Source organism: Phodopus roborovskii, unplaced genomic scaffold, assembly GCF_943737965.1.
Source record: "Phodopus roborovskii unplaced genomic scaffold, PHOROB, whole genome shotgun sequence".
NCBI lineage: Eukaryota > Metazoa > Chordata > Mammalia > Rodentia > Cricetidae > Phodopus > Phodopus roborovskii.
In genome coordinates this window covers 11732684-11745919 of record NW_026126516.1, presented here as the reverse complement: position 1 = coordinate 11745919, position 13236 = coordinate 11732684, and the positions used below count along the sequence as shown (strand labels likewise).

At 43.9% G+C, this 13236-nt stretch overlaps 1 protein-coding gene across 1 annotated transcript in view; it reads left to right on the top strand.

Moving 5' to 3' along the window:
* Nucleotides 1-300: 300 nt before the first annotated feature.
* Ppp1r13b (protein phosphatase 1 regulatory subunit 13B) overlaps nucleotides 301-13236 on the top strand; it is a 73322-nt gene continuing 60386 nt past the window's right edge. Inside the window, exon 1 of the mRNA XM_051196665.1 lies at nucleotides 301-429. Coding sequence (XP_051052622.1) covers nucleotides 421-429 — 9 coding nt within the window. The 5' untranslated portion in view covers nucleotides 301-420. The remainder of the gene's footprint in view (nucleotides 430-13236) is intronic.

Genomic DNA, 13236 nt, shown 5'->3' with positions numbered 1-13236 from the left:
GCAGCGCGCGCCCCTCCCCCCTGCGCCGCCCGGAGCGCGGACGCGCACGAGCGCGCTCTCACCTGGCCGCTGCGGGGACGCTCCGCCCCGCCCACCACCGGGCCAATCAGAGGCGGCGTAGGCGGAGGGGGGCGACGCGCGGGGCGGGGCCTGCGCAGCCTGCGGGGTGAGCCGAGCCGAGCCGAGCCGAGCGGGTGGCGGAAGGCGGCCGGCTTCGGCTTCGGCTTCGGCAGAGGCGGCGGCGGCGGCTGAGGGAAGGCGACGCGGCACGCGGGGCGGCGCGACCGGACGGGCGAGGGCTGGCTGCGCGGCTCTCGGCAGCCGCAGCCGGACCGCAGGGCGCCGCGGCGGGTGCGCGGCCTGTGAGGCGGCCGGAGCGGCGTCCTGTCAGGCGGCGAGGGCGCGGCGGACGGCGCCGCGATGATGCCGGTGGGTGCGGGCGGCGGCGCCGCGTTCCCGGCCCCCACGCGAGGCGGGCTGGGCAGGGAGGAAGCGGCGGGCGGGCGGGCGGGCCAAGGGGCAGGTGGGGGCGGCGGCTGTCAGCCGGCGAGCGGCGGCGGGCGTGGGCGGGGTCCGCCGAGCTGCAGGCTGCGCGGGGCTGCGGCGCGTTTGCCCCTCCTGGCGAGCCACCCGTGCCTCGGTTTCCTCTCGGCGCCCTGGGAGCCCGCGGCGACATGCACCCGGCTGCGGCGCTCCCACGCTCGGGACGCACGTTCCCGTGCACCGGGTGGATCGCACGCCGTGCGTGGATTCGGAGAGCCATCTTAGGCATCCCCCGGCCGCGGCTTCCCCGTGGGCACATTGGCTCCACCTGGCGTGATGTCCCCGTGGCCGGAAGGTTGAGCCTTTTGTCCGGCTCTCAGGATGCTTTTGGGCCAGAAAGTCGCTCGTCTTTGGGGTTGCCACCCTCCCTGCCTTTCCTTTACCTGCGATCCGAGCGGCGCCGGATGCTGAGTCCTCGTTTTATTTATTTATTTTTTAAATAGGCTTTTTGTGAAGTATTAACGTCGTGATTAATGAAGAAGACGTGAGATGGGCTGTACCTAGTTTGGACGTGTTGTTTTTTGATTGTCTATCGAGTAAAATTCTTAGACGTAAAGTGGCACACAATCTTTTCTGTTGTTCGTTTGTTTTCAAAGTGCTGGGGCTAGGCCAGTGTTCTACCGCTGAGTTTATATATGTACACACACACACACACACACACACACACACACACACACACACACACACACAGAGAGAGAGAGATAGAGTCTGCGTGAAAGATCACGTTTCAGAGGTAAAGTGCAGAATACTGGCGTTCTGCTATTCTTGCGCCCAAGCTCGATAACTCATGTACCCCCCCTTTCCAATAATTTCCTGTTTCTTGATAATCTGTTCTCCCTTTTTGAACTGATGTTTGTGGAGTTTTAAGATCTGACCTGCTTGATCCTTAAATCCTTTGACGTTAGGCTTGTTAATGGGAAGAGCATTACGTGAGCTTCAGAAGATCTGGGGTCAAGTAATTGTTCTGGTACTTTTTTTTTTTTTTTTTTTTTTTGAGCAATGTGACCTTTAAAAGAGTTGAGGTCTGAGCCTTGAAATTATCTGTAAAATAAGGATTTTTAAAAAACCTGTCAGTATTGAAGTGTGATCCCGAAGATCAACCAGGATGTGTTTCAAAAGTGTTAAACAGAATGTCATGCCTTATTTTAATATTGTTTTGAGTTTCAATTTGTAATTTTAATCTCTTTAAGACATACTTAAGCAACTATTTCTTCCTTTTTCTTCCTGGCTGAATGTTGTGGAGGTATTGTATTTTGGTATTTTTTAAGCAATTTCAGCTAAGACTGGGCACTGTAATAATATTGAAGATTATCAAATATTTGACAGTTTTTATCATTGTGTAGTGTTTAGTTATAAATGCACTGTTAGGTAATCTGGATTACTTTTTCCATATGTTACTTCAAATATTTTACTTCTATCCAGGTGATTGGAGTTTCCATTCTATGGTCTATGCTAATAGTTTTTGTTTTTAGGAAGTTTGTCTAGCATGGGGATTGAGATAGTATTCTAAAAACTCAAATAGTGAATAGTGGTTTTTTTTTTTAAAGCAGATCTTTTATGAATTTAAGATACTTTGAGAAACAAATGGTAGTTTTCTTAATACTTCTCTTGTGTCTTTTACTTATGTATTTCCTTCGTTATGTCTGAAAACATGACTTGGGGATTGAGTCCTCCCTCTGTTAATACAGGTGTAGATGCCTGTAACTTTAGAACTTTTAATAACATGCCTTTCTTTCTTGATGATATTACACTATGTATCCAAAGTGGAAATGTGATTTTCTGGCTTTACTGTGTATTTGGTGTCTGTCATCACGGTGAATCATCAAAGAAAGATTGGTTTTTATTTGGTGGTTGTACAAAGCAGCAGACTGTTAGAATATGTAATACACACATGGATCAAATGCAGTTTAAAATATCTTAGTTAGGGTCAGGTGTGATGGCTCATGCTTTTAATCCCAGCACTCAGGAGGCAAAGGCAGGTGGATCTCTGTGATTTTTGAGGCCAACATGATCTACATATTGAGTTCCAGGATAGCTAGGGCCGTTACACAGAGAAACCATGGCTCAAAAGCCCCCTCCACCAATAAATAAAATAACTTAGTTATTATAAAAGTATTTATCTTCATATCTTTTTGTTAACCGAGTTTTTCTGAATTCTAATTTTTAAAATTACATTTATTTGTTTTGTGTGTATATGCACAGTACCACTATTAAGTATGCAGTCCAGAAGGCGACTTAACAGAAGACTATCTCCTTCTACAAAGTGGATCTCTGGGATCAAACTCAGGTGGTCAGGCTTAATGGCAGGTGCCTTCACCCACTGAGCCATCTCACTGGTCACTTGAACTATAATTTAAAAAATCCATCCCTAAGAAGAGTCACCAGTGAGATGGTGGGCTTTTTTGTTGTTTTTCACAATTGTTTACACAATGGACTATTATTTAGCTGTTAAGAAAAATGACATTCTGAAATTTGCACATAAATGGATGGAACTAGAAAAGTAAATCATACCGAAAGAATTAACCCAGGCCCTAAAAGACACATATTGTGTGTTTTTTCTTCTATCTGGATGTTGGCTTTAGTCTTTTGAGGTGTATGCTAGAATCCACAGAAGTTGCACCCGGAGGGAGGGAGGAGAGGCTCTCCCGAAGAAGAGGAAATAGAAGGTAGTACTGTGGAGGAGGATTAAAGGGAGGGGAAGGCCGGAAAGGTAGAGCAAGGAATAGGGAGAGTAACCACTAACACTAAAGGCCATTTGAAAAACCATATGGAAGCTTCCTAAAACACAGACACTCATGAAAGGAGCCTAAATAGAGTCACCAAATAAAAGGGGAGACAGTGCTCCAGCTAGACATCTTACGCCACCAAGTAAGACCTCCTGTGCCAGGAACAGGCTACATCTTGTTTAGTTGTTGGCCAAAGTTACCCAATGGAAACCCCCAAACATCACAGGCTATTGCTAAGGCTTTTCATTACTCTCCACGATTAGATGGTAAGGCCCTATTGCTGAAGACAACACTTATGTCATAGAACATGGAAAAGTTGAGCTGGAGCCTGACTAGAAGCTTTACTCCTACTAACAAACATTCATGGTACTGGGAGGTACTCTGCATGCTACTGGAAAAGAAAGGTAGCCATCAGTATCACCTGACCTCAATCCCTGTGATCTGTAATGGTGACCTGCCTGCAAGATATACTAGTGCAGTAGTGGCCCAAATGTTATGGGGGTAACCACCCACTGGCACCCACACCTGACGCTGCTAAAGTGGCCAAGGACCTGAGACTGGGTTAGGTCATAGGCCTAGGGGAAAACTTAACTATTGTTCTGTTAAAGGAACAGCAATATATGGACTTCTAATGACATAATGCTATATGCATAGATCAGTGGCTCACTCAACCCACATAAGGGAAGCTTCTTTTTGTAGCTGGTGGGAATTAACACACAACTGGACAGTGTGCATGGTGAGATGGAGACATTATAGTACCAGATCCTGAGTGGGATCTCCCCATTAAACCCTTCCAGAGGTGATGGACAGCACCAAGGGATAGCTGTGTTCCAGACAGCAGGGCTGGTGTACGTTTGGACTCACAGAGACAGGCAGCCGACAACGAGGCCTCTATAAGTACACACCACAGGCCCCATGCTCAGTAGTCAGCCAGTTCAAAACAAGTTCAGAGTGTTTTTGTGAATAATTCTTCTTCTTCTTTTTTTTTTTTTTTTTGGTATTACTGGTCTTTTGCTTGATGTTTTTGTGAGTGTGTGTGTGTGCATGCATGCGTGCGTGTGCGTGAGAGCACACTTGCACATACTTTTGTTATTGAAAGAAAAGAACGGAGCTGGGTGGATAGGATAGAGAGGTGGGAAGGACATGAGAGAAACTGGAGGGGAAAACACGATCAAAATACAGTTTTTGAAAACTTACTTTCAACAAAAAAATGCATTTCCTAACCCTGCCCCCAAAGGTAGTTTTCCTAAGAGGCTGGAGAGATGGCTTACCTGTTAAAAACACTGGCTGCTCCTCTAGAGAACCAGATTTGATTCCCAGCACCCATGTACAGCTCCCGGCTGTCACTCCAGTTTCATGAGATCTTAACACCCGTTTTAGATCTCTGTGGTTACCAGGCATGCATTTAGTACATAGACATGCATGCAGGCAAATACACACCTAAACGAAAAACAACAACACTTTTTTTGATGTTTGCCTAAGGGAAAGGCAATTTAAAGAATACCCTAAGATCCATTTGGGCCTGCTAATATTTAGGCCGTACCTATACATCTTCAGTAGAAATAAGAATATTTAGTTAAAAATGGAAGCCTTGTTTATTAGAGCGTGGAGCAGATGAAAATGGGCATCGTTGTGTCTGTGGAAAGAGTGATATTTGGGAGCTGGTAAAGCTTTTTAAAGAGATGGAGTATAGAAAGGGAATGGGACTAGGCTGCTTTCCCCGTTCCAAAGGAAGCTAACAGGAAGTGTTGCAGTTTGAAGTGTGTTGTGTTAGGAGGATGCTTTGGTGATGTTAGTCCTGGGGCTCCATGCCTCTGCTGAAATGCCCCTTCTGACTACCTGGTTCTGTTGAATCTGCTCTTAGGAACCCTTTCAGCATGCTTACTGTAAGGTATGGGTTATGTTCATTTGTGGTTTGTTATATTTATCTCTCGTTAAGCATTTCAAGTTTTCAGTGAATGTTTTTTTTTTTTTAATTTTTCTTCCCAACTATGTAGAACTATTTTAAGGTACAGAATAAGTCTTTCTGCTTGTAAACTATCTGACACACAGATGACAGAACCCTGAATGGGAAATACAGGGTTTTAACTCTCCACTTGGTAATTGTGTGACCTTTAGACCTCAGCTTCTCGTCTGTCAAATTACTTGGACTTGATAATTTCCAAGTATTTGTGGTTGGGCTGGTAGTTCATTTAGAGGAGAAATATTTATGAAGGTGGCATTCATTTTGGCAACATCAAAGACCAAAGCATCGTAACTCTTTCCTGGCAACCTAGAGTCAAGGAACTCTGTATAATGGGTCAGATAAGGAGAACTCAGATGTGTGCTGCTGTTGTTAATTATTTAGTTGATTGCTCAGTAAGCTTGACTTTATATGCTAGTGAGTAAATCATACTCAGGACTGGACGGGATTTTTAAAATTCTTGTTCCTTTTAAATAAAATTATACATATAAGATGACTTAATAATAATGTATTTCTGGACTACTCACAGACACTTAAGGTGAGCACCATCTCAGTGATCCAGAAATATTTTGTGTAAAACCCTCCAATACCATTTTTCTGAACATTAAAATAGTGTTAGGTGGAGAACTCTTCTTCAGGCTACACTTAAGCCTAGAAGCTTTGTGGCTACAATTCAGTTTAGTGGTGTTTGTGCTTGTGCTAAGGCAGTGTGGCAGGCTTTGTGCTGATGTCTGTGTGGAGAGCTGAGGTTTAAGAGTAAGGAAACTTGGCCCACTTCTGCAGGCTAATAAGTGGTGAGGCGAGGTCTAACAACAAAGGATCTGACTCAGACACCTTTGCTTCTAGTCTCTGTGCCAGTCACCCGGGAGTCCGCCATGGTCAAAGGATGTCGCCAGAGGTGCTGCTAAATGGAATTTGGCAAAAAGTTTTTTTTTTTCTTTTATGCTTGTGTTACGTGGAGCTTGACGTTAAAAAATCCTAAGGCGGAGTTTCTTGATAAGTGATAGTTTTCTCTGCCATGCCTTAACGTTTGTGTCTGCTTCCTTTCTCAGCATCCTGCAGGGAATGGCTGAATGTATGCTTTGTAGCTACTGAAGATTTTAAACATGATAGGAGCTTAAAATATCTCTGGGCTATTATGTTAAAGTTACATAAGTGGCTGTCAACATGCATCCTTGTGTGTGTTTGCCCAGATGGAGAATGGTTTCTCAGCAAAGTGTGGTGGGATTTGGGTGGCATGAAGTGCTTGTTGCCATAGTTATTTTACAAACTGTGCTTCGGGGCCCAAGGACTAGTGTAATCAGGGTCTATTGTGACACTTTCTTGGCTTGATTGCCTTGCTTTATTTTACTGCAAAGATAGCTTTATGACTGTTATGCGTACTAATTGATAAGCAAAAGCTGCTGCTACTAGATTTTATAAAATAAAAATGCATGATGACATCATGAAGAACAGTAAAAGACCTGAAAAACGAGAGGCAATTTTGTTAGGATTAATACATGACATCTGAATTTTTTGTTTGAGACAGGGTTTCTCTATGCAGCAGTTCTAGCTGTCCTGGAACTAGCCCGGTACACCAGGCTGGTCTCAAAATCACAGATCTGCCTGCCTCTGCCTCCCCAGTGCTGGGGCTAAAGAGTGCGCCACCACCGCCTGGCCTGACATCTGAAATATTAATGTATAGTTCAGTGCAGGGTACTGTTAGTGTTTTGGTATGTTAAGTGTTTGTTTGTATATTTGGTTGTTTTTTTTGAGACAGGGCTTCTCTGTGTAGGCCTGGCTGTCCTGGAACTTCCTCTGTAGACCAGACTGGCCTCAAACCCAGAGATCCTCCTGCCTCTGCCTCCTGAGTGCTGGGATTAAAGGCATGCACTAACCACCCAGCATAGACAGAAACATTAAATGAAAATTTGGCACAGACATGACTAATACCGTATGCCGTGATTGTTGTCATCATAGTTTTAAGCAGATGCAAAGACCGTGTGGTAGGAGTATCCCATATGCTGGCCACAGAGGGAGGCATGTGATTGGAGAGAGCAGAGGGAATGAGGGAATATTGGGGAGCCTTGGTTAGAAAGGTGATGGTATTTATGAGGGATGAAGAGGAGGGTGGAAGATATTACTGGGGGAGGACATTTCTGTTATGGGGAATGGAATACAGTCTCCTTAATGCCCATAAGTAGTTCTAGGGCATTGCTAAGGTAATGTCACTGGAGCAGGAAAGCATGCGGACTCTGATGTTAGCATTTATTGGCTCTGTGATCTTGGGTAAGTTTACTTGATTCCTTATTTCCTTTTTTTAAGATGTATTTATTATTTTTTATATATACAGCATTCAGTCTGCATGTACGCCTGCAGGCCAGAAGAGGGCACCAGATCTCGTTGCAGATGGTTGGAAGCTACCATGTGGTTGCTGGGAATTGAACTTTGGAAGAGCAGCCAGTGCCATTACCTGCTGAGCCATCTCTCCAGCACCCCACCCCTTTTTATAGATAGTCTCTCTATTATATTTAGCTCTTGCTGTCCTGGAACATACTGTGTAGAGCAGGTTGTCCTCGAACTCATAGAGATCCACCCCGATGCAGGAATCAAAGGTGTGCACCACTATGCCCAACTCCTTTATTTCCTAAGTTAAAGATAATAGTAACCTTTAGGGTTGGTAGGATCTCCTAACTTACATAAAAGGTACCTGGCATGTAGTAAATGCTCAGAGGCATGCAGCTTGCCGTGGTCCATGTGTCGTATATTTTTGTTGTTATTTTTAAGTGTGTGTGTGTGTGTGTGTGTGTGTGAGAGAGAGAGAGAGAGAGAGAGAGAGAGAGAGAGAGAGAGAGAGAGAATGAAAATGTGAGTATATATGTGCCACGATGTGCATGTGGCATTTAGAGGACAGCTTTCCAGAGTCTTCTTCCACTCCAGGTATCACACTCAGGTCCTCGGGCTTACCTGCTATGCCAGTTAGTTCTTTATCAACTTGACACAAGCTAGGGTTGGCCGGAAAGAGGGAACCTCAGTTTAAGAAGAAAATGCCTCCATCCGATTGGCCTGTCGGTGAGTCAGTAGGGCATTTTCTTGACAAACGATTGATGTGGGATGGCCCAGCCCATTGTGAGATGGTGCTAACCCTCATCAGGTGGTCCTGAGTTATATAAGAAAGCAGTTGAGCAAGCCAGTAAGTAATATTCCTCCATGATCTTCTGCTTCAGTTCCTGCCTAGCTTGACTTCTCTTCATGATGGACTCTAAATTCTAAGCTCAATAAATCATCGTTTTATCACAGCGATGGAAACATGGGAAGCCATCTTGGTTGTACAGGTGTTTTTATTTTTTAGGTGAGACTTTAATTTACACACCACTTTTTTGTTGTTGTTTTTCCGAGACAGGGTTTCTCTGTATTGCTTTGGAGCCTGTCCTGGAACTCGCTCTCTCTACCTCCTGAGTGCTGGGATTAAAGTCATGTGCCACCAACTCCCGGCTACATACCACTTTTTAACACGTATAATTCAATGGTTTTAGAGTATGAGAAGGTGGCAATGTGACAGCTCTCGATTTCAGAACATTGTACCTGGTGTGTCTTTGCACTACAGTGAGAATCCCTCACCTGAAATGCTTTTGCCCAGAGTTTCAAACCTAACTTTCATTCTTCTGGATTTTGGAATATTTCCATACATATAGGACTTGGGAATTGAGCTCATGCTTAACAAGATTTGTCATTTCATGTGCATCATACCTGTAGATTGATGGTAATTCTATCCAGTATTTTATTTTTATTTTTTTTTTTTTTATTTTTCGAGACAGGGTTTCTATCCGGTATTTTAATGCATCAGTATTTTGCCAGATGTGTCACAAGTCAGGTATGGGATTTTTACTTTGTAGCTTCCCATGGTGTTTGTTTTCAATGTTGGAGCACTTTGGAGTTGAGATTTGGATAGGATGCTCCGCTTGGACCTGTTGCATTTGCAGCCCTGAATGTACGTGTGTGTGTGTGGGGGGGGGGTTCCATTTCTGCCTATCAGGAGAGGAGAGCAGGGATACTTTCATTTTGTTTTCTGTGTGCCAGTGACTGACACGTGGCTGGTATTCACTAAACATCTGTTGAATGAAGGAAGAAGTGGCATGCAGAGTGTCAGATCACACTGAGTGTGTGCGCCTGTAAGAGCAGGGCTTGGGCCTGATTCACTTCAGGGAGGGAGCAATGTAGTCAGATTTCCATGGTAGGAGGATACGTTCTATACTTGATCTTGGTCAAAAGGCTGGGAAACTACAGAGGACTGTTCTGGAGCCAGTGGAGGGTAGAAGGTGTGTGGAGAAAGAGACACAGAGACAAAGTGCCAAATGAGAGGGCTCAGAGGGCAAAGCACTCGCCACCAAGCCTGAAGGGTTTGATCCCTAAGACCCACATGATAGAAGGAGAGAACCAGCTTCTGAAGTAGCACTGTGGCGCTCACATGCAGCCCCTCTCCCATCTACCTCCACAAGAATAAGTAAATGTAATAATACACATTTAAGAAATGTACCGTGAGGGAAAAAAGGTAACAAGATCAATTAAGAGACCAGAGGACCAGAAGGAGTTAGTTAATAGTAAAACAGATCTAACAGTGTAAGTCTGAGTGCTTCTGTGAGCCTGTGTGCATGCATGTGTTAGAGAAAGGAAGGAAGTACAGTGACTGGAGTTGAGGATAACAGGCTTATTGCTTTAGCAGCTGGATTTGTCTTTCCTTTAAGATAGAATAATCAAAGCAGTAGTGTAAAGGGCTGTGAGGAGGACACTTTTCATTTGGCTGTTTGAGATGTGGACTAATCCAGAAAGATGTTACCCTTAAATCTGAAGATCAATTAAATATATCAGGTAAACAAGTCTCTCCCTTTAGATGAAGTAGCTTTTCATGCTGCGTTTTTGGCATCAAGGGTTGCTGCCTGTATACCTCACTTTGTACTTCCTAGTTTACACAGTTTCTTGGCATGACTAACCCAAGTTTTCAAATCATGGCTGGATGGGACCTCTTTGATCTTGGTATTGAAGCATGTAACAGTTCTGTTTGCTTTTTTTTTTTTTTTTAAAGTCAGGGTGTCTCAAGCTAGTTTGAATATATATATATATCTGGCCTTGAACGTGAATCCCCTACCTCAGATTCTACTTGGGGAAATGTTAATAATATAAAGTCACACAGCATAGTAGTTATCAGCTACTGGCTTTGCCACTCACTCTTCTGAGGCCTTGGATAGAATATGTAATGTTTTTGTGTCTTATCTTCCTCCTCTTTAGAATGGGTTTAATGGCATGTTTCCTAAGGCAGCAGTGAGGCTTATCAGGTGCTGGAGTATCAATATTTGCTATAAGCACTTGGTAAACATTTGCTCTTATGTTTTCTTCTGCAACCAGGAACCATTGTGGAGATAGACAGTTGAGATTCCACTGGCAGTATGTTTCAGCTCTCTATGCTGAGGGAAGCTAGAATAACATTGTAAAACCTACGTGGTTTGATAGGACAGAGAGACCATAGTCTCCTTTTGTCAGAAATTAAAGTTTGTGTCCTTTTTCTAGTATTTCTGTTAGTCAGACCCAGTGCAGAACCAGAGTAGTGCTTCACCAGGGTTCTGCTAGGAGCTGGTAGGTGGCACCTCCCAGACCACCTCACAGGAAATGCCCCCCTCGCTGTGCTTTTTACTTCCTTAGTGCAGTGCCTGTTTATCTGTGGGCACTGCAGGAAAGCAGGACTCTGTTTTCCTTTCCCATTACAGTGCCCTTAGTGTTCAGGGCATCGCAGGCCCCCACTGGCGTGCAGTAAGTTCTTGTTTACTGAATGAGCTCAACAGCATTTGGGACACATTAATTATATGCTGGGTCTGGCCCTGCTTGAAGTGAGCTCATTGTGTAGGATGTAAACAAAAATGCCATTTGAAAAACTCAAGCATCAAAGTAGCAACTGCTGCAGAGCAGCAAGTCTGTCTGTGACCTTCCCTTGATGCCATGGGACGTTCAGGGGAGTCCTTGAAGAGTGTGGAGAGAAGGTGGAGGTGAGGAGCAGGGCTGTCAGAGGACTAAGATCACAAGTGGGATGTGTAATGAAGGAAGGAGTCTGGAACACCAGTAGACGAGGGGGGTGAGAGAACTAGGCGGAGGCTAGAGTTTTAGGGCTAAGAATGACCTGCATTGCATAAGAGGCCCTTTTGTTTTTGTTGTTTGTTTTGTTTGGTTGGTTGGTTGGTTTTCCAAGACGTTTCTTTGTGTAACAGCCCTGGCAGTCCTGAAACTCAATTTATAGGTCAGGTTGGCCTCAGAGAGCTCTGCCTCCTGAGTGCTGGGATTACAAGTGTGCACCACCTCCACACCACTTGTGTAAGAGTTTGAATTGGATCCTGAGGAAAACATGAAACCAATAAAGGATCTCATGTGTGCTTGTGTGTATGTATGGATGTATGTATGTAAAATACAAGTTACCATTTGATTGTCCAGTTCAGTGGCAGGGAATGCATTCATTGTTCAACAACTATCACCACTACCCATCCACAAAACCTTATCTTTTCAAACTAAAATTACTGTTGAAGGGCTTTTCAGCTGAACTGAGGGTTTTCCAAGTAAAGCTGTTAAGACTGGAGTTAGAGAAAGGAGTCTCTTGTAGTAGAAAGAGTAGGGTCACTGAGTCATCAACATAATTATCAGATCCTCAAATCCTTATAGGATCCTTCTTCGTTTGTGTCAGATCACTTCAGGGTACCTAGCTTCTCAGGCCTGGGTGCTGCAGCAAGGGAGCTCCATCTCAGCCTAGAAGTCATACGATAACCCGGCTTCAGTACGCTGGGAGGCTGTAATCTGAGGTCTAGGGGCAGCCTGACTTGTTAGTACCTGAGGCATGATTACAGATCACACAGGATGTAGTTAAAGCTCCTTATGATGCCTGAGTCATCAGAAAAGAGTAAACCTTGTCAGTGATGTCTACCGCTGGTGCGTTTTAGATTACTATGTGCAGTAGAACCCAATGAAGCTGCAAGTATAATTTTACAATGTCCAGGGGCTGAACAGAAAAGCAAAACGATTCAGTGTAATTAACCCTTTATGTCCAGTGCATTCCAACATGTAGTATTAAAGTATTAGTGATATATTACATCCTTAGACTGAGTCTCAAATTCCAGAACATATTTTACACGTAAAACCCATCTTAATTCATGTTAACCACATAATTTTAAGTTCCCAGTGGCCATATGTGGTTAGTGGTTATCAGATGGCCAGTATGGTTTCAGATTGTGGTTCAGGTAAAAGGGCCAAAGCTGTAACTGTAAAGAGAATGCTCACAGACTTGATGGGAAGAGTTGTTTGTTTGTTTGTTTGTTTTTTGAGACAGGTCCTCTTTATGTACCCTTGGCTGGCCTGGAACTTGCTATGTAGACTAGGGTAGCCTAGCACTCAACAATGCTCTACATGCCTCTGTTTGCTGAGTGTTGGGATTAAAGGTATGATACCAGCATGCTGTGTCTGGAAGGACTTTTGTTATAGTTGTTTTCAGTTGCTAACATCTATTTTGATATTTGTAGACTGTTATCATGGTAGTGCAGTATTGAGGGAATACATACTTGGGAGACACTCATTTCCTAGCAGTGTGAACTTGGATGGTTACTATGCACAGCATAGTACTACCCATGTTGTGTTTGGGGAGGGTTAAGAGAGCTGCTGCTGTGTAAAGAATGGACAAGATCCGGCATATGACAGGCGCTACAGGTATGCTCCAAAATGCTTAATGATTTTGAGTCAGTTGGATTCAGAGACATTTTTGCTTTGGAGATTGCTTTGGATAATAACTTAAAAGACAAGTTTTCACAGGTGAAGAAAATGTTACATTATCCTTTTATAAGGATTCTTTTTAATTGGTGTCTTTGGGTAACTAATTTTCTTGTTTGCTACAACATTCGAGGCTATCCAACAACCATAAGAATAGTATAATTTATGATTAAATGATTTAGGATCTAATTAAGGTATAGGAAAAATTTGAAGGGGTGATTTAATCAA